At 43.8% G+C, this 25,037-nt stretch overlaps 1 protein-coding gene across 2 annotated transcripts in view; it reads left to right on the top strand.

Annotated features, from left to right (window-relative positions):
• Window positions 1-25,037, top strand: part of LOC121586490 (ras-related protein Rab-26-like) — an 84,614-nt gene that overhangs the window by 13,449 nt on the left and 46,128 nt on the right. For both annotated transcript variants that reach the window (XM_041903207.2, XM_041903215.2), the window contains exons 3-4: window positions 20,426-20,467; window positions 24,740-24,806. In XM_041903207.2, coding sequence (XP_041759141.1) covers window positions 20,426-20,467; window positions 24,740-24,806 — 109 coding nt within the window. The remainder of the gene's footprint in view (window positions 1-20,425; window positions 20,468-24,739; window positions 24,807-25,037) is intronic.

Genomic DNA, 25,037 nt, shown 5'->3' with positions numbered 1-25,037 from the left:
GCGTCGGCTGGAGTGGTGTAAAGCTCACTGCCATTGGACTCTGGAGCAGTGGAAACGCGTTCTCTGGAGTGATGAATCACGCTTCACTATCTGGCAGTCCGACAGACAAATCTGGGTTTGGCGGATGCAAGGAGAACGCTACCTGCCCGAATGCATAGTGTCAACTGTAAAGTTTGGTGTAGGAGGAATAATGGTCTGTGGCTGTTTTTCATGGTTCGGACTAGGCCCCTTAGTTCCAGGGAAGGGAAATCTTAATGCTACAGTATAATGACACTCTAGATGATTCTGTGCTTCCAACTTTGTGGTAACAGTTTGGGGAAGGCCCTTTCCTATTTCAGCATGACAATGCCCCCATGCACAAAGCAAGGTTCATACAGAAATGGTTTGTCAATATCGGTGCGGAAGAACTTGACTGGGCTGCACAGAACCCTGACCTCAACCCCATCAAACACATTTGGGATGAATTGGAATGCCGACTGCGAGCCAGGCCTAATCGCCTAACATCAGTGCTCGGCCTCACTAATGCTCTTGTGGCTGAATGGAAACAAGTACCCGCAGCAATGTTCCAACATCTAGTGGAAAGCCTTTCCAGAAGAGTGGAGGCTGTTATAGCAGTCCACATACTTTTGGTCATGTAGTGAATGTCTATGTCTGGTCATCACAAAAACGTGTGCAAATGATCTGTAACCAATGCTGTAAAACGTCCCGCAAGGTGGAGATTTAATCTCACTTTTTATTTATTTCTGTAATCAATTCAGGTCTGATTTTCATGAATGTATCCTCCTCAACAAAGAGTCTGTGAATGATAATAGATTCCTGTGGGATGCCATTAAAGGGTTCGTTAGAAACAATACAATACCATTTGCTTCAGGATTGAACAAGTCTCAACTAAAAAAGAATACCGAACTGGAGTCCACTTTATCCTTACTAACACGTCAACAGCAGAACAGTTTCTCTGCATATAAGGAGAGAGAATTATTAATCATCAAATCTGAGTTAAATTCCTTACTCAGATTAAGAGCAGAATTTCTAATTCACAGAGTCAGACCAACTGATTATCTGGACGGTCAGCCTAGCTTCCACTCAGCTAGTAAATTACGCAATGATGATAGTCTTGCTGACATTGTTTCCATTCAGTCTGACGATGGTGTTCTCTTGCATGATTCACCATCAATCAATTTACAATTTAAAAATTTCTATAAAAAGTTATACAGTTCTGAAGTACAAAATACCTCAGACAGCATGACACCCTTTTTCGATGGCTTGAATCTACTGCAACTCTCCTCCGATGATGCACACTCTCTAGATGCACCTGTAACGCTTAATGAACTGCATGATGCATTGAAAGACATTAACCGAGGTAAATCCTCTGGATGGGATAGCATCCCACGGGAATTCTATTTCACCGTTTGGTCTGAACTAGGCTTGATTATTATTGGAAATGGTACAAACATCTATTCAAATGGTCTTTTTCCATAGAGATGTTAATACTGTAATCATTTCTCTGTTACATAATAAAGGTAAAGACCCAACTCTCTGTTCAGGTCATAGGCCTCTCTACCTCATTAACAGTGACATGCAATTGCCAAGGTTCCAGCCAAATGTCTTGAAACCATTTTACCCAAACTATTTCATCCTGATCAAACAGGTTTTATCAAACATAGATTGGGGTCAGACAATCAGAGAGGTCTCCTACATATAATACACATTACACCCACAATTGTGTCAAGTTGGCTGGATGACCTTTGGGTGGTGGACCATTCTTGATACACACAGGAAACTGTTGAGCGTGAAAATCCAGCAGCGTTGCAGTTCTTGACACACTCAAACTGGTGCGCCTGGCACCTACTAGCATAACCCGTTCAAAGGCACTTACATCTTTTGTCTTGCCCATTCACCCTCTGAATGGCACACATACACAATCCATGTCTCAATTTTCTCAAGGCTTAAAAATGGTTATATAACCTGTCTCCTCCCCTTCATCTACACTGATTGAAGTGGATTTAACAGGTGACATCAATAAGGAATCATAGCTTTCACCTGGATTCACCTGGTCAGTCTATGTCATGGAAAGAGCAGGTGTTCCTAATGTTTTGTACACTCAGTGTAGTTGTCCTTGTCACTTGGTTTTTGCTTTAGTCAATATCTCCCTTTGAATCTAACATGAGACCAAATGTCCCTAGTTCATGTTGTATATGCCCTTTTTTCTTGAAATGTTCCCTCCCTGGTGGTGCAGCTGTCAGCTTAGCCTTGTGTTAATGCTAACACCAAACCAGTGTGGCATTTTCCCTTATCGGCCAGAAAAAACAGAGAGAGTACACAATTAAAGACAGCCTCTGATCCAGGATCAGAAGAGCGACCAGGCGAGCAGCAGGGCTTATAGTCAGCCTTATCTTTATTAGACCTCTGCTACGGCAGTTACTGTCTGTTTGTCCTGTCTGTCTGTCTCTCCTGAATGTCCTGTCTGTCCTGTCTGTCTGAGTTATCTCAGTGAGAAGATGGACAGACTGTTCCTGCTCTAGTTGCATTGTTCTGTAGCCTGGTCTCAGATCGGTGTGTGTTGTCTTGACAACTCTTTTGGTCATTCATTGTCACACTTGTCTGTTTGTCTGGAACCTGGTTAATTGTTGTCTTTAGGAAAGGAGAGAGAGAGAGCTGTAAACAATATAATTGCAGACATAGCTACAGATTAGACTTGATTATGTATTCTCAAACAAAGGCTACTCATTTTCTACACACTGAGGGATTGTGAATGTTCATTTCACATACAAATAGGTTAGTTGTTCTCAAGCCTCACACATGAGGGGGAGCTTTGGAAGCCTGAGATGTGTGAGGAAAACACACTACCAGATCACGATAGGGAAAATGCCAGAACATTGAGATAATCAAGACCAAGGTTTCACTATGTTTGCACTTTCCCCCTTTCCATATTTGTTATTCTTCTGATCTGCTCCTGTTTTTGGGTGTGCTAATGTATTCCTTTAGCACACCCAGAACCGAGTTTGGGAAACCCTGCTATAGAACCACTTTGCCTGTACATTACAGGTGATACTAAGTTAATCATATAAAGGAATAGTTTAAGAAACCCTGTTATATAGGACTATAGGACAGGCCTGAGAGGGGTGACTCAGGGGGCTGTCATGACACACACACACACCTGAAGCCGCGGAGACTGTTGTTAGGGCTGCGTTACCTTGACAACGGCTCTACTTGTCCTAGCTGTTATGTACTGTATGCATGTGAGGCGTAGTACCATAGAAATAGAATCCATTGGCTGGCTCTTCTGTGTGGTGAGATGTCAATTGGGATTGTTATCTGTGATTGGAGCTACATTTGCCTGTATATGAAACCTTTTCTTTTCCTCATGTTTTTCTAAGATGCTTGTAGCTTATGTTTTAGTGCAACAGCTTGTGCTCTGTTAGAGCAAGTGAGAGATAACGATCGTTAAATCCAATTCCAATCCAAATCTCTTAAAATACCAGGTAAATACCAGACTGAAAGAGGGCTGTCAAATGAAGCCTTACCAATCTCTGTTAGGCAGGATGAGCCATTCCAAGGGGATAATAGTTTAGGGGAGACATCTGGATGAGAAGCCTGGCGTTAAGCTTAGATCTGTGGGGTGAGGTGGGTCACCCCTCCCTGGGGTCCAGAAATGCTCCACTCTGGGTCTTTGTGGGGTGGTTAGTATGCAGGTTGGCACAGTAGTAAGACATTGCCACCTGGCACATGCTCTGTTCAAAGGAATGCTTTCAAAAAGCACATGTCAGGTCACAAGCCACTTCCCGCCATAAGGCAGGTGATGTTTCTCTGGGAGTACAATGTCCATGGGGGAGGATGGTTGAAACGGAGGAGGAAGGACATGTTTAAGAAGTTAGTTTACCCATTTTGTTGATGAAGCTTGCTTTAGAAGTTTATCATTGTATTTGTGTTGTGAAGCATGTTTCGGTCTATCTTAGATGTGATGCAATTGGAAGCCAATACTTTGGTAAAGAGTTTAGCTATGCCAGGAATTGTCTGTCATGCTGTGAATTGATTTAGACCACTTTGCATGTTTGTCCCCAACCACCTTTGTTTTGCAATACTTCAGTTCCACTTCCAGGTACTATACTTGTCATAATTGGTGTCAACAAGGCCAGTCAGTGAGTCCCAGTGACTCAAAGGGATCAGCCTAGTGTGTGGTTGAGGAGACATGACAGTTAAGAGTGTGTCAAGCCCTCTGAGTCACATGACAATGGCACAGCCTGGCATCAGCTCCCGGACACTTGGCATTTCTAGAAGTGGCATTTCTATACCCCCATGTTGTTGCCCTGAAGTCATACAGCGTGTGTATGTTTGCCACCTCCTGCCCCTGATGTGTCACACATTCAACGGTCTGAAACAAGCCACCTTGTCACCTGAGGATGTCGCTGGGAGCGTTTCGCAACCAGCGGGTTGCCATATGCGCTGAAAACAACAACATACCCACTGAGCCTGTCTGTTTGTCTCACCCCAAGTTACACAGATATACACACACCCCCCATCTCCCATCTCTGTTCGTAGAGTCAGGTGAGTGTGTTGTCCTGGGTGGATATGATAAGCTGAGGCTAAACACTGGCCGTGTCCAAATACCCATACTTGTGTCCTAAATATTAGGCAGAGTATGCGAAAAGATGTTTTATAGTATGTGAATTTTCTAAAATCTAGTATGCTTTAAATGCCAGGATCTTATACTCATTTCTGTTCTTCGTCTAGTAGAATTCGATGCACACTTTTCCACAATTCATTGGAAGAGCTGGGCTGCGAGTGATATGCCCTAGTTGTCACGACTTCCTCCGAAGCTGCCTCCTCTCCTTGTTCAGGCAGGCTTCGGCGGTCGTCGTCACCGGCCTTCTAGCCACTGCCGCTCCGCATCTCATCATTCCATTTGTTTTGTCTTGTTTATTACACACACATGGTTCATATCCCCTCATCAGTACCTGTATAAGTGTTCACTCTGCCCCCTTGTCTTTGTGTGTGATTGTATATTGTGAAGCTCGGTGGAGCTCGGTGGAGCTCCTTGTATTTTGTATCACCGGGTTATTTTCCCGTGTGCCTTCATGTTTTCAGTGCGCCTGTTTTGCGCACTGGACTGTTTGACGCTTTATTGCGTACCTCTGTGTTCCGGAATAAATCCTGTTATTCTGTGATTTACCCTCCTGCGCCTGACTCCTTCTAATCACCGCACCACACTAGTTTTCTTCAAGTAGCCAAACAACAAAATAAGGCTACTTATTTGGGAAGATGCCGAATAGCGAAGCTTCTGTGGTGGTGTTCAAATGTAGGCTAAGTCGTTTTTGTTCTCCTTAAAATGATCGCGAGTATTGCATCGTAGGCTACATCTTTGAAAACATACGTTTTTTTGGTTTATTGTTACCCAAAGTGGATTTCTCTTTTCTCATTGAAAAGTGTTTATTGTTCTCTTGGCCTTCGTCAGAGCTTTTAAGCTAAATACTAAACCATCTTTTGATTTCTGAATGTGTCAGCACCGGGGACTCGGGATGGGGCTGCGTTATTGATGTCATGTTAATCAGGCCTTTTGATTTGAAAATATGGAATGTTTTATTTTTGTAAGCTACCTATTTAATTCTTTAATTTATGGAGCAAGCCTTAGCAGTCATTCTGATCTCGTTCCCAATGATTAGTGCTTTAGTTTATTATGTTGCTGTCCAGCGGTTCTGAATTTGCGATGCACCCGACTGTCCACGTTTTTCTGTGCAATAGCTTTTTGATTTGAACATTTGAAACGTTTTGGTGTGTGTACTAGGCAATTTCCAAAAATGTATATATGTTACAGCACTTTGGTTTCATTAATAATTATGTTGAAATGGAAGCAAATTATCTGTTTGTCCTTTTTAAATAGGATAGATGGGCTATACGGGCTACGGTATAGGTCGAATATGATAGTCTGCTAATAACCAGCCTGAGTAGGCATATTACTCCATTCCTATTCTATTCAGATTGTAGAGAAATTAATTGAATTGGAAATGAGCTATTATCAGGCTGGTTAATGCGATGCATGTCTGCTGAATTTGGAAAAATCCACCGGAACTCGGCTCCAACCCACCTACTTTTTACTAAACAATACGTGCTAAATAGTATGCGACGATGAGTACATAGTATGCAGTTTAAGTACGTAGTACGCTAGTATGGATATTCGGACATGGCCCCTGTGTATGCACATGAGACTTCATTAGGCCTTTATTACCAATGAAGAGGGCTCAGGGGAAGGGACTGGCTGCCTCAGACAGGTGTAAGAACTGTCCAGGAGTTGCTAAATCTCCTCTCTACTTCAGTTTGTGATCCCTTCCCCTAGAACTGCATGGACTGCAAGGAGACAGTGAGGTTGATTAGAGAAAAGGACAGTGCTAGAGAGAATGTGCAGGGGACGTTTTCATCTGACTCTACTGGTGACCTATGTATGTGATAACTCTCCCACAGCCCTCACTGCATCTCCATCCTTCTCCTTTCCATTCAAGTACACTGCACTGTAACTCACCCATTAACTAAGGTCCCTCCATTTCATTGCTTCTCATTCAACTCATCTGTGCTTTCTACTCTTACTATAGAACGCCATGCCCCAACCCACACACATACACAGAGCCCAACCTCAATAAGACAGAATAGATGTCAACCTCCACACTCCATTCAGATTTAATCAGAAGAGATCATTGTATCAGCGGCACAGAGCACAGAGTGCACACATGGAGGGGTGATGGGGATTTTTGGTGGGTTCAACCCCAGAGAGGAGAGATGATATGAGTCTCAGGCTAGATCACAGGCTGCCATGGATGGTGTTTGGATACTGGAACATTTTGTTCTAGGTCTGGGTGTTCTGGTCTGAAATTCGTGTTCATCTGAATGTGGCTAGGTCAAAATGACGAGGCCAGCTCAGGCTGCCGTGGCCTGTGATGATTAGTTGATATTATTATGTGATCATGGGTGATTAATCGTGCCTTGGAGGAGGGGAGAGAGAGGGTTCGCTGCATAATTTCCTCTGTGAGAGGAGCAGGCACTATGCAGCAGGCTCGTTAATCGATCGCCTAACCAATCTTACCTGCCAGCTTCAACCTGATGAAATTGAGTAGAGCAAGTGTCACTGATCTACTACAGCACCCGTATGGTTCACACACACACACACACACACATGCACGCACACACACACACACACACACACTCACTCACTCACTCACTCACTCACATACACCCTCATACACACTTATGATCTACTGTGAAGAATTTCTCTTTGAAAGTCAACGATTCTGTCTCAGACTAGACTAAAACCATGGTAAATGTCGCATCAATTACTGTTAGTGGTAATTGACCCCAAAATCCAGCAAGCTGAATAGCCTACATGGCCTGAAGGGACGTCAGGACAGATGAGTCTATCCTCTTCTGTGTTTCCTCATTTGGAATTACATTTCTAACTGTAAACAGCTTGGATGGAGCTGTCTCTTGTGTTACTATAACTGTAGTGATGTCTGTTTTAGGAAGCCTTTTGCCTTTTGGTAGGCTGTCATTGTAAATAAGACTGTAGTCTTAACTGACTTGCCTAGTTAAATAAAGGTTAAATAAAATAAAATAAATAAATAAAATCTGGATGATGGACTATAAAGTCATTCAAATGGTTCAGCTGGTAACTAAACCGCCATTTTATTACATTTCAATATTTGTATTCTCCCCCATCACTCTCACCTTTTCTTTTATGCGTCCTTTATTTATACAGGTGGTCTCATTGACATAAAAATCTATTCGGCAAGTGAGACCAGTTCTTCCAATCTCTTGCATTTTAATGAAGTTCCAAAGGGACAGCGACCTTTTTTCAGTCATAAACAGTAAAAGGTCTGCATATAATCACTGAGCCAGTGACCACTATCATCACCATGGTGACCTCAGAGGTGACCCCAGCACAGCTACACTGACCTTTAACCACTGACTTTTGTCACTTCCTGGTTTTATTATCCTGTGAGGTTTGGCCTCAGGCCCCTTTCTGATTAATGCATGAAGCAGGTGAAGAGGAAGACTGAGGGAAAGGACATGCTGCTCTGGAGGGGCCCATCCATTACAGTATATATTGGTAGGTGGGCCTGGAGACTGGGGGAGCTATTGATCGGTGGTGGAATACAGTAATGTTATAGTAATGTTTTTGAGGTTTTGTACTGGACAATGGTTATTATGGGGTGTCTTTCTTCTTGTGATTGTGGATAGTAATCTTGTGATGGCATGGATGCAGGTAGAACATGTTGCATTTTTCCGAATGTGTCTAATTGTGTCTCCACAATAGTAGTAGTACTCCCTCACATCCGTTCCTTCTCTCCTCTCATTTCCTCCTCTCCTTCTCCACTTATTTTCTCCAGTGCAGTCCACTTCCAGATGTCTTTTGTCGCTGGCCCCCCAACTGGGTTAGCTGGCCCTCCTTGTCCTGGGCTAACCTGCGCCTGGTCTGGTTCGTCATGATCCTCAGTGTGTTTGGGCTCCGCAGCACACAGTAGTACTTGGTGATTGTGCTTGAGTTTGATTTACGATGTTGCTCTGTAATCAGTGTGTTACCTCCTTGGGGAGGGCTAAAGGAGAGGTTAAATATGTGTTTATGCATTCTGCTCAGGTTTGTAAATGGAGCATTCAGTATCAGGGGCTGAGCGGCACTAGCAGAGAATGTCAGTCCTCCTGCTGTGCTTCCTTAATTTAACTCACCACTACGGAGAGAGCTGTCAGAGGCCAACTGCCTAACACATAAACAGAGAGACAGAGAGAGCAATAGAAAGAGAAAAGTAAAGAAAATATGATAACTTCGTGGAGATAGTGTGAGGGAGAAAGGGCAGGAGCTGGATCAGATTAAAAGACAGATGGAGCTTCACAGATAAAGAGGGAGGTCAGACCAGTGTGAAGCGAGGGAAGAAGAAGAGGAGGAAGAAGAAGCTGTTAGAGGAAGAAGAGAAGCACAGAGGGAGATAAAGCCAGGGTAAGCCTGGCCTTTTACTGGGCTCAGGGCTTAGGAACTGTGTCCATAGTGGTGCAGGAAACATAGGAGAGATTTCAGATAGATATAGTGTGCAGTTGCTGCATGGTGGATTAAACTTCATTTAAAAAAAATTGTGTTTGCGAGTATACTGTAAATGAGTTGTCAGGAGTGTTCTCTTAATCTTTTACTACTTATTTTTCTCTCCCAGCTCAGAAACATTGAGTGACAATATAATCAGCCCTGTATGGCCAGTCGTAATTACCCAAAGTGTTCGTTATTTAATTATGTCTGGCTAATGCCTGCTTGAAGGCAATCTAGGTGATTTATGCAAATGACTGCACCCTATAATAGAGTTTTACAGTGTTGTAGATATAATTTCAGTGTCAGAACATTAGAGTTTTACTTTAACCTCACAACATGTGGGTTGCTTCCATGGAAAAAGAATACCTAGAATTGGAAAAGCACCTTAGATCACAGAAATTTAACTACACCCTCATGGGTACACTCAATATTGTCTGCCGTCCACCCATAACCCATTGACTTGAATAGGGTTGTCCGTTCTAGTGATTCTATTTCTATGGTTTCATAGCTGTTGTTCTCCTATGCACACACTGTAACAATTTTTTATCTAAGGCAACCAGCTGCAATAGGATTATGAGTTTGCACAAAAAACTCTTTATGAAAAGACATTACATACTGTACTCTATATCATAAGTCCTTTCTTTGAGAGTTGTGCCCTAACACAGTGGTCTGAAACTCCTGGTTTACAGGCCACATCAAGCCTGCAAGTCACATTATGCTGGCTTGCAAATTGATGTGTAATTCCTATTGGACTGCCAGGGCAGTGATGACGTCGATTAAGGCAGCTCCCCACACCTCTCTGATTCAGAGGGGTTGGGTTAAATGTGGAAGACACATTTTGGTTGAATTCATTCAGTTGTGCAACTGACCTTTCCCTTTTCCCAACCAGCTGCAATAGGATTGTGAGTTTGCTCAACATTTGGGCATATAGCTGAACTTTATTTTCTCCAGTGCAGTCCACTTCCAGATGTATTTTGTCACTGGCCTGTTGCCTTCTAAAGTCAAACATGAATTTGTATTTCGACTCAACACATTTTTATACAGTCAGCTCACTGTGAGCAAAGTTTGTTGAGTGAACAAACAATCACACATTAGCTAAATGTATTGTCCTTCTAAAGTCCACCAAACTCGCAGAATAACGCTGATTAAGCTACAGTAGAAATGCTGGTATTCATCCATACCTCACATCATCCAAATCTGTAAATATTCAATTGGTGAGGAGTTCTGGCGAAACATACTCATACATATTCATAAGAGGGTTGGTCTGGAGTGTGTTTGGAGTTTGATTGACAGCTGGCTCTATATAGCTGGATTTGTATGAAGGGCCTCATGATGAATATTAATTAGGACCCACCTGGCACTGTGATGAGTGTTTGGTAGTTTATGCCAGTGCTTTGATGTTGCTTTGTGTGTGTGTGTGTGTGTGTGTGTGTGTGTGTGTGTGTGTGTGCGTGTGTGTGTGTGTGTGTGTGTGTGTGTGTGTGTGTGCGTGCGCGTCTGTGTGTAATGATCAATTCATTATATACAATTCATATCTATAAACACCCCTAGTCCAAAAATCCAATAAAATCCTATCAGATTTTGGAACCTATCCTATAGGATTGTATCCTATAGGATAAGGATAGAATCCTATAGGATAGAACCATGCAAGAGTCCAAATAGGACTGGTTCCAAAATTGGACAAGATTTTCTTAAGGATTTAAACATTTGTGGCACAAACACACAAACCCAAGAAATGGGACCGATATTAGCATTTTTCGCGAATCATCCGAAAGTATCTAAAAGTGATTGTGAAGCTCAACAAATACACTTACAGATGTTTTGAACATTATGCGGGAAACATTTTAATATCGGTCCCATGACTTGAATGGGATTTGTGCCACAAATGCTAGAATGTTAGCATGTGAAAACTGTGCCAGGGAAACTAAACCAAAGCATGGATTGCTGTCATACCTTGTCCATAGACTGCTTACAGGGTAAGGAAACCAATACGTCATTTTGTAATTTGGGTGAACTATCCCTTTAATATTGTTGTATTGTACTGGAACAAATGACAACAAACTATAATTTAATGGGTTACTAAAAAAAACCCAGCTCTAATAGGATTCTGGTTGGGGTGACAAAATCCTACAAAACCAACAGTGCATTCGGAAAGTATTCCTCTTGGGCTCCCGAGTGCTCCCGAGTGGCGCAGCGGTCTAAGGCACTGCATCTCAGTATTTGAGGCGTCACTACAGACCCCCTGGTTCGATTCCAGGCTGTATCACAACCGGCCGTGATTGGGAGTCCCATAGGGTGGGACACAATTGGCCCAGCGTCGTCCGGGTTTGGCCGGTGTAGGCCATCATTGTAAATAAGAATTTAGGTAAAATTAAGGTAAAATAAAAAGGTTTTTCCGTTTATTTGTAATACATTAGCAAAGAATTATAACAACCTGTTTCTTTGTCATAATGGGGTATTGTGTGTAGATTGATGAGGGAAAAATGTAATTTAATCGATTTTAGAATAAGGCTATAACGTAACAAAATGTGGAAAAAGTCAAGGGGTCTGAATACTTTCCGAATGCACTGTATAGGCTCCAATTGGATTACTTTTGATTTCCAATAGGAAAAAAGTAGTCCAATAGGATTATGATAAAGTTTACATAAAATCCTATAAGGTTGCGAGAATCCTATAAGATCCAATAGGATTACTTTTGATTTCCAATAGGAAAAAAGTAGTCCAATAGGATTCCGATAGGATTCTGATAGAGGTGAAACAAAATCCTAAGGGATTGTGAGAATCCTATAGGATTCTATTGGAAAAATCACTAATCCTATCGGATATTTTGACTAGGGACAACAGGTGCTCTCACTCACACCTGAGGAATGCAGAGGCATCCGACTTTCAGGATACACATGCATTGTGGGATGCTGCCAGGGACAGAAGTCTCACTGAGTTTGAGCAAATAACAGTGACACAATCTCCATCACTAATACTAATGACAGCATGGAGAGAGAGAAAGAGGAGAGCGATAGAATGAGAGTGAGAGAAAAAGTGATGAGAGAGAGAATGGCAGAGAGAGAGAGAACGAGACAGAGAGAAAGAGAGAGAGAGCAAGAAAGAGTGGGAACGACACAGCGCGACAGAGACAGAGAATATGATAAGATTAAAGAAGAGAGGTCCTGGCCTCTCCCCATTACATCACAATGAGAAAGAATGAGAGAGAGAATAAGAGCTTCTTCCTCCTCACAAGGAAGGAAATAAATTGGTCTTCCACTTCTTAGAAGTTGTTCCTTAATTTCCTTCAGTTTGTGAGGGATGCCACCTGCTTTCATAATGTCACCAGGTTGATAAATGTGCCTTGGCTGGAAGAGGATGAATATGTAACAGGGTTGGTGAAAGGAGAGGTCCCCCTATCTGTGTCTCCTCTGCCTAGAAGGCCATTTGTAACTAGACTGGATGTGACAGGTAGATTCTAGACCACACATGCACATGCAAGCACACACACGTGTGCGCGTGATAAACACACATGCCACACACACACACACACATAATGTTCTATCCCGCCGTGGTCTAGAGTGACTATTGACTATCTGTGAATATACAGCATGCTGTATGGCTTTATTAATATGGGACCCATGTTCAGTCCAGTGTGTGTGAATCACCAGTATGACACATGCCTGCCCTCCCACTCACCCACTCTGTCTAAAGCTCTCTGTTACCCTCTGATGGTGTGAGTCCACAGTATGGTCATCGCTCATCAGGCTTCAAGTCAGTAGCCCTCACAGACAGGGTTGCTAGGACTACTCTAATCTAGGATAGTCATGTGCAATAACCAATATTATTATGATAAGTCGATATAAAGCATGAAATATGAACTACACTGTCAGAAGTGGGGTTTCTGTCACGTCCTCCACCAAACTTAAACAGCCACTAGCTGTTACTGAAGGGGTCACTGCAACCTTCTGTGCTCTCCACAACGTCAACAGAGAGGCAGCATTATTGCAGTCATCGTTCTAGTCTAGCTTCTCTGAAGCTTATAAAATATGTGCATTTAATTTCACTCGCAGGTAGTGAGGAGCTTGATCTCCTGGGCGTGCCTATTTTGTGTCATCCTTGGGAAATATACTGGAGCATATGTTAATAGTTTTATATTTATACAGAGCAAATGCACATTGCATATGGCAAGTCTACTGCATCAAAGCACCCTGTTCCATGCAATATGTATGAAATGCATTGGCAATGAGGAGTGGTAGTTTTGGCAGGCTTTATGTATCTAATTGCGTTTGTTTGTAATGGCAAGAACAGGGAGTGTGTTTGCTGTTTGACTTTAGAATGTTATGCTGACATAGATATCTTCTGGCTCTGCTGGTGGTTCTCTCTCCCGCTCTCTCTCTTTTCCCCTTCTCTCCCCTGACTCTGGTTCAAATGATGGTTCTTTATAGTTCTATCCTCTCTCTGCACGGCCAGCTTGCCACAGTCAAGGCTTTAATTTTTTACAGAGGCTGCAAAGTCCTTGTGTCAAAACCGAAGAAAAAAGTTTTATTTTAAAACAGGAGCAAAAAAAGAGGCCAAGGACAGCAAGAGGGCGACAACATTCAAGACAACAACACCTCACACCTCAACATGTAGCAGCACCTTGCACCAACACCTTCTGAGCAGAAAGTCACAACTCTGTCTTAACTTTTCCCATCTTTTTGGTTCGGCTTGTCCTTAGAAAATAAACTACTCTACAGTATATTTTACAGTTTGGACTTTCATTCAGACAGTTCTTGTTAGTTGACCAGACGTTACTCCTCTTCTTGTTCTTCAACACTGTAATTGACCGCAGAAGGACCACACAGAAGGAACCCAAGGTCACCCAGGAGGACTTATGTTCTTGCTGTTAGACCGGTCTGACATAACAACATCATTCTCCATCCGCTTTATTGTGTTTGCCCATCCCTGTCTCTCATCCCTTCCATCTCTCTCTTCTTCCCTCCATCACACTCTTCTCCTCACTCATGCAGAAAACACATGTTCAAATTGGTGGTGGCAACCCTGCTGTTGTTGGTTCCAGTATGCCATTGACCAGCTCTCAGACTGCCTCTCTAAATCTCGCCCTTCCATACTTCTCCACTCCTCCATCAAGGTCCTACCTAAATGGGATTCCAGAAGAATCCAGTCAGCTTTCTTTTTTTTTCTCACTTTGTTTCCATGTTGCCATTCGCGCAAACAGAACAAAATTAGTAATAGCATTTCTCTGTCTCACGCCGTTTCTAATTGATTTACAGTTAACCTTCAAACTGCAAATTGACGGCCTGGCTAACAATCATTCACAGCTAGCGTCAGCTCAGTGTGTGCTGTGAAATAGTTGCTCCAAAGAGTCCCATTAGCAGTAATACAGTCATATCCCCATTGAGACAGTTTAACAGCAGAGCAGTAACATCAACACCAGGCCACTGAGGTGTGACTGTCTATCTGTCTTTCTGTCTGCTACACTCTTAACCATAAACGTGCAAGTTGGGACCAAATAAGGTTCTCAAGAGCGATGCCATAGGGCAGGAATCATCAACTAGATTCAGCCGGAGGCTGATTGTTTCTTGAGCGGATGGTCAGGGTGCCGGAACACAATTACAAATAATTTGTAGACTGCATATTGACCGCAAGAATCCCAAACAGATATAATATTTGACTAAAACATAATCATTTTCAAACCTTGCTTACATTTGTGTAAGGGTTGGGGTGAGGTGTGACCCAGGTGCGGTGCAGGATATACAGTAGGCAGTAGGCAGAGATCGTGAAACAAGGATCTTTACTGGTGGTCCCGAAGCCAAAATACAAAATAACGGACTTATCACGATAAAAGAAAGGCGGAGCAAATAAGTCTCCAAAAAGCGTCTGACAGCCAAAATACGAAATACTACCTAAGACTGAAACAAATAACGAAACAGGGAGAACACTTCTCAAGTACCTGTTCATAGATCGCCGATCAGACACTGAGTAGTACTGCTGGACATAGAGAAACTAGCAGAGAAAACTGGGCAAGGGAACACATGGAAGTGACGGCATAAATACGTAGGTGAAACGATAGACACAGGTGACACCAATAGGATGATGATTAGTCCCGACTGTGAGTGAGGAGGTGCCTAAGGTTGTCGGAGGATGACACCTAGTGGGTCGCTCCGGAACTGCGACCCCCTCCTGTAACAGTGCCCCCTCCCCCGATGAACGGCCCCAGCCGTTGACCTCTGCGCCTCCATGTGGAGGCGACGGAATGTTGTTATCAGCCCTGGGTCCAGAATGTCCCTCCTGGGCACCCAGGACCGCTCCTCCGGCCCATTATCCTCCCAGTCCCAGAAATTTGAGACCCCTCCCCACCAGTCCAGGATCCGGTCCACAGTAAAAGCCGGCTACCCTCCGACGAGGCGCAGCGGGGGAACAGGACGAGGAGGCTTGAGGAGGGACACATGGAATGTGGGATACACCCGCATGGTGGGGGGAAGTTGCAGGCGGTAGGTCACTGGGTTGATTCGCCGGACCACTCTGAATGGCCTGACGAACCAGGGGGACAGCTTCCTGGACTCCACGCAGAGGGGAAGATCCCAAGTGGAGAGCCACACCCTCTATCCCGGGCGAAAGACTGGGGCCGGGCGACGTCTGCTGTTGGCCTGATGTTGAGACCTGACCGAGGCCCGCTTAAGTGCTGCCCGTACCTGCCTCCAGGTGCGGCGACAGCGACTGATGTGGGGCTGGACCAACGGGACCGCCGCCTCCTCATCTTGCTTGGGGAATAGTGGGGGTTGGTACCCATATTGGCACTGGAAGGGGGACAGGCCAGTGGACGAGAAAAGAAGGGTGTTGTGGGCGTACTCCACCCATGCCAGTCGCTGACTCCATGTAGCTGGGTTGCTGGAGGAGTAGCACCTCAGCACCCACTCAAGATCCTGGTTGACGCGCTCCGTCTGCCCGTTCGACTGGGGATGGAAGCCGGAAGACAAGCTGACGGATGCGCCGAGGCAGGTTGCGGACACCTTCCAGAACCTGGAGGCAAACTGAGGGCCCCGATCTGACACCACATCTTGGGGAAGGCCATGGACCCGGAAATCGTGCTGCAACACCAACTTAGCCGTCTCCCGGGCTGACGGGAGTTTGGGAAGGGGAATGAAGTGGGCAGCCTTCGAGATCCGGTCCACAACGACCAGGATGACTGTGTATCCATCAGAGGGGGGTAGGGAGGAAATGAAATCCAGCGAGATGTGGGACCAGGGGCGCTTGGGGATAGGCAGGGGTCGGAGTAGCTCTGCCGTGGGCTGACGTGAGCTCTTCGTGCGCGCGACACCGGGCAAGCAGCCACGAAGCGTGCGTATCCCCCTCAGCAGATGGCCACCAGAACCTCCTACGCAGGAACTCCAACGTCCTGGCACCCCCCGGATGGCAGGTGAGGTCGGACGCATGCGCCCACTGAAGCAGTCGTGAGCACGCAGCCTTGGGTACGTACATCCTCCCCGATGGACCTTCGCCCAGATCGGGCTCCCGCTGTAGCGCTGCTCTGACCAGCCTATCAATTCCCAATGAAACTGGGGCAGCAATCAGGGCGTTGGGGACAATGGGTTCGTCCCTCTCCACCAGGTCCACGGGGTCGAACTGGCGGGGAGAGCGCATCAGGCTTGGTGTTCTTCGACCCCGGACAGTATGAGATGGTGAGCCGTCTGTACGCCCTCTGGACGTCCGTCATACCTCTCTGGAGGTGGTAGGCGGGGTTTCCACGATGTCGCAGGCGAGACTGGAGATGCCGCTGCCGCGGCTTCCGCTCTGCAGGCTGCCGGGGCTGGTCGGGTGTCCACCCGGCTATGCACGCCGAGCGTCAGCTGGCGGAGATTCTCGGGGATCTGCTGCAGGCTGCGGTCATGTTGGTTCAGCATAGCTTGAAAAAGAAAAGGAGAGCCACACTCTAGGAGCTCAGATGCAATAATTTAATAACCTAATAACCAACATTTCAACAGACAAGCTGTCTTCATCAGGGTATAATGGTTCAGCATAGCTCCCTGTGTTGCCAATGCGCTCTGATACTGTGCTGCCTCCGCTGGGACCATATTGGCTCAGTTTTCTGTAAGGGTTGTGGTGAGGTGTGACCCAGGTGCGGTGCAGGATATACAGTAGGCAGTAGGCAGAGATGGTGAAACAAGGATCTTTACTGGTGGTCCCGGTGTCAAAATACAAAATAACGGACTTATCACAATAAAAGAAAGGCGGAGCAAATAAGTCTCCAAAAACCAGCTGACAGCCAAAATACGAAATACTACCAAAGTCTGAAACAAATAACAAAACAGGGAGAACACTTCTCAAGTACCTGTACATTGAGTAGTACTGCTGGACATAGAGAAACTAGCAGAGAAAACTGAGCAAGGGAACATATGGAAGTGAGGTCATAAATACACAGGTGAACCGATAGACACAGGTGACACCAATAGGATGATGATTTGTCCCGACTGTGAGTGAGGAGGTGCCTAAGGTTGTCGGAGGATGACACCTAGTGGGTTGCTGCGGAACTGCGACCCCCTCCTGTAACACATTTGTATACGAACACGTCTCTCTATTATGCGTGGGAATACTTGGAAATAGATTTCCCAAATTAAAATCACTTGGAGTGGATTTTCTGGTGTTTTTACAGTCGTTTATGTCCAACAACGCGGGCCGCCAGTTGGGTAACCCTGCCATAGGGGAACCATTTTAGGGTCACTGAAGAACCATAAATGGTATGGTCCTTTGAAGAGCCATACAAAAATCTAAAACCAAAAATGTTTTGGCCTTCCAGGACCAGAATTAAATAGCCCTACTGTAGGGATTTATGCCTTATTTGCATATTTTCCAGTGCCTTTCAAGTACCAGTACCACCCATGACTGTGTTTACTAGTGACAGAGACATGGTTGTTAGATTCATTTTCAGTCCTGTGGCCTTCATCAAGTGAGAGCATATGTGAATATGTTGTCATTCAAATTAAATTATTTAAGATAATACAATACATATTTCATAAGTCCTTCTTTAGAGGGCCTAGTTTTACCCTAATACAGTGGCCTGAAACTCATAGTTTACAGGCCACATCAGGCCTGCAAATCACATTATCTAACATTTTGAATTTTTTATTCACCCACACCCTGCATTCAGAATAACTGCCAGGGTTGGGAAGATTAAGATATGTGACTACCTTAAATATCTCAACTGGAACAACAATTTCAGTAACGGGTGCATCAAGTAACAGATTGGAATAGTTTAGAAAAATATATGTTATTTATAATGAACAAAAATATAAACGCAACATGTGAAGTGTTGGTCCTATGTTTCATGAGCTGAAATAAAATGTTCCAATTTGTTTACATCCCTGTTAGTGAGCATTTCTCATTTGCCAAGATAATCCATCCACCTGATAAGTGTAGCATATCAAGAAGCTGATTAAAGCGTATGATTATTACACAGGTGCACCTTGTGCTGGAGACAATAAAAGGCCACTCTAAAATGTGCAGTTTTGAGGAAGCGCGCTATTGGCATGCTGTCTGCAGGAATGTCCACCAGAGCTGTTGCCAGAGAATGGGATGTTCATTTCTCAACCATAAGCCACCTCCAATGTCGTTTTAGAGAATTTGGCAGTACGTCCAACCGGCCTCACAAAGCAGACCACATGTAACCACGCCAGCCTAGGACCTCCACATCCGGCTTCTTCACCTGCTGGATGGTCTGAGACCAGCCACCTGGACAATTGATGAAACTGTGGGTTTTCACAACCAAAGAATTTCTGCACAAACTGTCAGAAACCGTCTCAGGGAAGCTCATCTGCGTGCTCGTCATCCTCACCAGGGTCTTGACCTGACTGGAGTTCGGCATCGTAACCGACTTAAGTGGCTAAATGCTCACCTTCAATGGCCACTGGCATGCTGGAGAAGAGTGCTCTTCACGGTTGAATCACGGTTTGAACTGTACAGGCAAGTGTGGTCGAGCGGATTGCTGATGTCAACGTTGTGAACAGAGTGCCCCATGGTGGTGGTGGGGTTATGGTATGGGCAGGCATAAACTACGGACAACGAACACAATTGCATTTTATCAATGGCAATTTGAATGCACAGAGATACCGTGACAAGATCCTAAGGCCCATTGTTGTGCAATTTATCTTCTGCCATCACTTCATATTTCAGCATGATAACGCACGGCCCCATGTCGCAAGGATCTGTACACAATTCCTGGAAGCTGAAAATGTCCCAGTTCTTCCATGGCCTGCATAATCATCAGACGTCACCCATTGAGCATGTTTGGGATGCTCTGGATCAATGTGTACGACAGTGTGTTCAAGTTCCCGCCAATATCCAGCAACTTCGCACTGCCATTGAAGATGAGCGGGACAACATTCCACAGGCCACTATAAACAGCCTGTTCAACTCTATGCGAAGGAGATGTGTCGCGCTGCATGAGGCAAATGGTGGTCACACCAGATACTGACTGGTTTTCTGATCCACGACCCAAAGTATCTGTGAAAAACAGATGCATATCTGTATTCCCAGTCATGTGAAATCCATAGATTAGGGCCTATTGAATTTATTCCAATGAATGATTTCCTTATATGAACTGTAACTCAGTAAAATCTTTGAAATTGTTGGATGTTGCATTTATATTTTTGTTCAATGTATAAGATGAGTTAATAGTTGGTGCAACATAATTTTTCAATAATGTGTAATGTGTAATTGTTCAATAATTCTAAAAATAAAAATATCTGATCATATAAAATGTGTTGTGTTTATATTACTTTTACAAATAAAAATATGTGATAATAAATAAACAAATCTAAATTAACAAATGTCAAATCATATTTGTCACCGAGATGGCCAGTCAATTTGAGTAACATTGTTGTGTCTTCTATGTAATGACGCAGTTTTACGTTATTCCGTAATGACGTCATCACGCAATGACATCACAACGTCATTTAGCAACTTTTAGCAACAAATCGACCTGCCTCTTGCAACTTCCCCTGAAAATTAGTTGGCAACACTGGTGAGGGCTAAGGTGATGAAACACTGTGTAACAACCACTTAGCAGTGTGAGCCGTAAGGACCCAGACAGTACAGTTATACTGATAGCAGCGATCACAGTCAACCTAGTGGAAACACACTTACAAACCCTGAACATGTAAATCACACTACATCAAGTGTACAGTTGGAGGTAGATTCTTCACTTCATAATGCATTGTCATCAAGCAACCATCTTCATACTGTGCTATACGAACATCACTTTCTTTCAACAATAATGAAAATGTCTTCCTTCTTTGTCATGTTTTGCCAATAGCACCACCTGAAACAGAACATTCTGTTCAGTTTTTCTGTTTAAAACAAATTATGTTTCTGTCCTTTGTCTTTCAGAACAAAGTGTTGAACATTGATGCGCTGAAGGTCAAGCTGCAGGTAAGACAAATTGCTTTTTGGATTTTATTGCTTTTTAATTTATTTTCATTTTAATGTAATTATTGAATAGTGTGTGTGTCTTTCTCTGTGTCTTTCTGTTTGTTTGTGTGTGTGTCCATGCGTGCATACGTACATGCATGCGTTTGCCTGTCTGTTCACACTGTAACGGAAAACTATAATTTATATGGTAATTTTGGGTATTATCAACAATAAAATACTCTGAAATGTTTTACTGCAGCATACTGTACATTTTGGTGCATTGTGGGAAACTGTTGTGGGTGGGGAAAGAAGAATTGCTGTATTTTGAATGGTACTGTAATTCCACCCCACAGAATACAGTACCATACCATATCTTTGGAGAGCCAAAAACCTTTTGACCATTAGTGGGTGCATGGTATTGTTGTTTCTGGCTCATTAACATATTTTTGGGCATGCCTTGTAAGAGGCTATATTTGTGGCCCCCTTAAGTGAGAACGCTGTATCAATTTGACTCCTTTGTGGTTATAGTGCCCCATCAATTTAAAATGTGTCGGGGTCAGATTGGAGTGACAGCAAGTCTTAAACCTTAAATGGTAGAGCATTTTGCCTTGTCTGTTTTGCCCTGTAGTTGCCGCCAGTTTGGAAGCCTATGATTAGGCCTCTAGAGTGCAAGTGATAAAAAACTCCAAATATTCATTAATATTCTGTAATTTGAAGACACTTTACCTAGCAGCCAACCTGCTTTCACCAATTCCTTATAAATACAGTAAAGTACAGTAAAATACACACCCCTCCCCTCAATGTGGTCCTCTGTAGCTCAATTGGTAGAGCATGGCGCTTGTAACGCCAGGGTAGTGGGTTCGATCCCCGGGACCACCCATACGTAAAAATGTATGCGCACATGACTGTAAGTCGCTTTGGATAAAAGCGTCTGCTAAATGGCATATTATTATTATGAATTCATCCATCCATTCATTCATTCAGATTACGGTAGCATTTACTTTTTTATGGTATAATATGGTCAATCTTACGGTATTGTACTGTGTCATTACACAGTCCTTGCTTTGATACCATATTTATATTACAGCAGGTGCACTGTAATATGAAATACAGCATTTTAGTTGCAACTGAGCTGCCTGTATGTTACTGTCAAATTCACAGCAACCCCTTTACAGTCTGTCTCTCTGTATCTGTTTGTGTGTGTGTCTCTCTGTGTGCTTGTGTGTGTGTGTGTATGCCAGATCTATGTCAGGGATAGCCATTACTCTGTTGTTCCACGGTTTACCTCACCTCTCCACCCCCAGACAGTCAGATATAGGATGACATCAGCTCAAATTAGGTTTTAATGAAGTCCATTGTTTATCTCTATCAGTTGATTAGCCCTGCTGTGTGCCACCCTAAAGATATCTTCCCAAATGGCACCCTATTCCATATTTAGTGCACTACTTTTAAGGCCCATAGGGTTTTGTTCAAAAGTAGTGCACTATGAAGGAAATAGGGTGCCATTTGGGACATACCCATTAGGATTATTTAAGCAATAAGGCACAAGGGGGTGTGGTATATGGCCAATATACCACGGATAAGGGCTGTTCTTAGGCACAACGCTAAGCTGCTAGCCATCAAGCTAACAAAGTTGGTACCAGATGAGTTTTGCAATGGAGCCCTCTTAGTCTGGAGAACTAAATGAACGGTTCCAGTGCTGTAGGAGCTGTATCTATTACGCTTTGTTTCGGGACAAACCGGATCACTCAGAGTTCCAATGTGGCAATTGTTTACTTGCCGAGGATTATAGGCTTGAGGTGGCTTCCTTGATCACGCAGGTCACCAGCCTACGTAAGAAACTGGGGAAAATGCAGAGTGGAATGTTAACATTTTCTACGCCAGTGGCTGGACGGCGTTCGCGCTTGTTGAATGCATCTCCGCCTTGTCGTTTGTCATTATCCGACTGGCCGGTGTTGACCGGAGCTCCCCCATCTGATAGCTCCGTCGAAGGAGCACAGCATGAGGAGAAAGGCAATCAACGATGGTCGCATGTCACGAGCCGTGGAAGCTGAAGACAGCGACCTCCCGCAAAGCAGTCTACACTCCCAACGAAAGGCCCGGAGAGGATTAAACAACGAATAGTTTTGCCGTCCTGGAGCCTGATCTTCCTGCACCTTTGTTGCTGGGGGTGCCTGTGTCTGCGGCCACAGTGCCTACTACTACGATTTCGAAGTCAACGTCGGCAACCTTCCGTCCCTGCTCTGGATCGAGCAGGGATTCTCCATCTGTCGGAGGCCTGCATCCTGTGAAGCGTGGAAGTGGGCGGATTTTCTCATCCTTCTCGCCAGCTGTGATTTTGGACAGTTCCATGGTAAGAAATGTAACCGTTCCTGGTGCAAAACAATGTCCTATCCCGGAGCTCGAGTAAATTACATTACTAAGCTGCTCCCGAATGTACTCCGTCAGGACATGGAAATCGATTCTATCGTAGTCCATGTGGGTTTTAATGACATTATGAAGGGCAGCTCTGAACAGTTGGAACTGGATTTTAAAGAGCTGATTGACTCTCTGCTAGACGCTATCAAAAAACCCATAATATCTGGCCCTGTGCCCTCTCTGAATTGTGGCATTGAATGCTTTAGCAGGATTCTTGCTCTTCACAACTGGCTATGTGATTATTGCAGCTCAATGGGTATAACTTTTGTTGACAATTCCGATACCTTTTGGAAACAAAACACGTTTTATAATTTGGGTTCCTGAATCCTTTTACAGCATTATAAGACTGCGTTGAGACCATGACTTAGCAATGACCCAAGCCCAGCTCAGCTAATCCCTCCCATTGTGACGCAGAGTTTTGTCTTTGGTCTTGGCCATAGTGGAGTTTGGAGTGTGACTGTTTGAGGTTGTGGACAGGTGTCTTTTATACTGATAACAAGTTCAAACAGGTGCCATTAATACAGGTAACGAGTGGAGGACAGAGGAGCCTCTTAAAGAAGAAGTTACAGGTCTGTGAGAGCCAGAAATCTTGCTTGTTTGTAGGTGACCAAATACTTGTTTTCCACCATAATTTGCAAATAAATTCATTAAAAATCCTACAATGTGATTTTCTGGATTCTTTTTTCTCATTTTGTCTGTCATAGTTGACGTGTACCTATGATGAAAATTACAGGCCTCTCTCATCTTTTTAAGTGGGAGAACTTGCACAATTGGTGGCTGACTAAATACTTTTTTCCCCCACTGTATGTAGCTTAAGAAACAAGGTTCATGAAACCAATTCCTAGTAACAGATGACATTCATATTCTGACCTCTGAATCTCCCCTGATCTCTGAAACTCACTTAGATAATACATTTGATGATACAGTGGTAGCAATACAAGGTTATAACATTTACAGAAAATATAGAAATGCCAATGGTGGAGGTGTTGCTGTTTACATTCAGAACCACATTCCTGTGAAGATTAGAGAGGATCTCATGTTAAATACTGTTGCAGTTATACGGCTACAGGTTCATCTGCCTCACCTAAAGCCAATTCTGGTGGGAAGCTGCTATAGACCACCAAGTGCTAACATGCAGTATCTGGATAACATGTGTCAAATGCTTGATAATGTATGTGATATCAATAGAGAGGTATACTTTCTGGGTGATTTAAATATTGACTGGCTTTCATCAGGCTGCCCACTCAAGAGAAAGCTTCAAACTGTAACCAGTGCCTGCAACCTGGTTCAGGTTATCAGTCAACCTACCAGGTTGGTTACAAACAGTACAGGACTTAAATCATCATCATGTATTGATCATATCTATAATAATGCTGCAGAGATTTGTTTGAAAGCAGTATCCAAATTCATTGGATGTAGTGATCACAATATAGTAGCCATATCTAGGAAAACCAAAGTTCCAAAGGCTGGGCCTAATATTGTGTATAAGAGGTCATACAATACGTTTTGTAGTGATTCCTATGATGTTGATGTAAAGAATATATGTTGATCTGTGGTGTGTAATGAGGAACAAACAGACACTGCACTTGACACATTTATGAAATTGCTTATTCCAGTTACTAATAAGCATGCACCCATTAAGAAAATGACTGTAAAAACTGTTAAATCCCTGTGGATTGATGAGTAATTGACAATTTTTATTTTTGAGAGGGGATGAGGCAAAATTAATAGCAAATAAGTCTGGCTGCACAACCGATTGGCAAACGTATTGTAAATTGAGAAATCATGTGAGTAAACCGAATAAAAAGAAGAATGATAGTAAAAAGAACAGTCATTATAGAGTGGGAGATTGATGATGTCATATGTCCTCTTCAGATCTGGGACACTGCTGGGCAAGAAAGGTTCCGCAGCATTACACACGCCTACTACCGTGACGCTCATGGTAAGCTGTGTGTGTATGTGTGTGTGTGTGTGTGTGTGTGTATTTAAAAAGTACCATACAATATCCTGGCTGCCATTCATCTCCTCCTCCGTTGGTGGACATTGGCTGATGGTTGTTCATCAAGCTGGGTGTGTGTGACTCATATTTAAGTGTGTGTGTGTGTATTAGGATATGTATTGCTCTGGTTCTCCTCTGCTAACAACTGGGTGGGCTGATTAGCCTGCCTCTCAC

This window comes from Coregonus clupeaformis, chromosome 2, assembly GCF_020615455.1.
Source record: "Coregonus clupeaformis isolate EN_2021a chromosome 2, ASM2061545v1, whole genome shotgun sequence".
In the NCBI taxonomy this organism is placed as follows: domain Eukaryota; kingdom Metazoa; phylum Chordata; class Actinopteri; order Salmoniformes; family Salmonidae; genus Coregonus; species Coregonus clupeaformis.
Note: the sequence above shows the minus strand (reverse complement) of the source record. Positions and strands in the feature narration are given on the sequence as shown.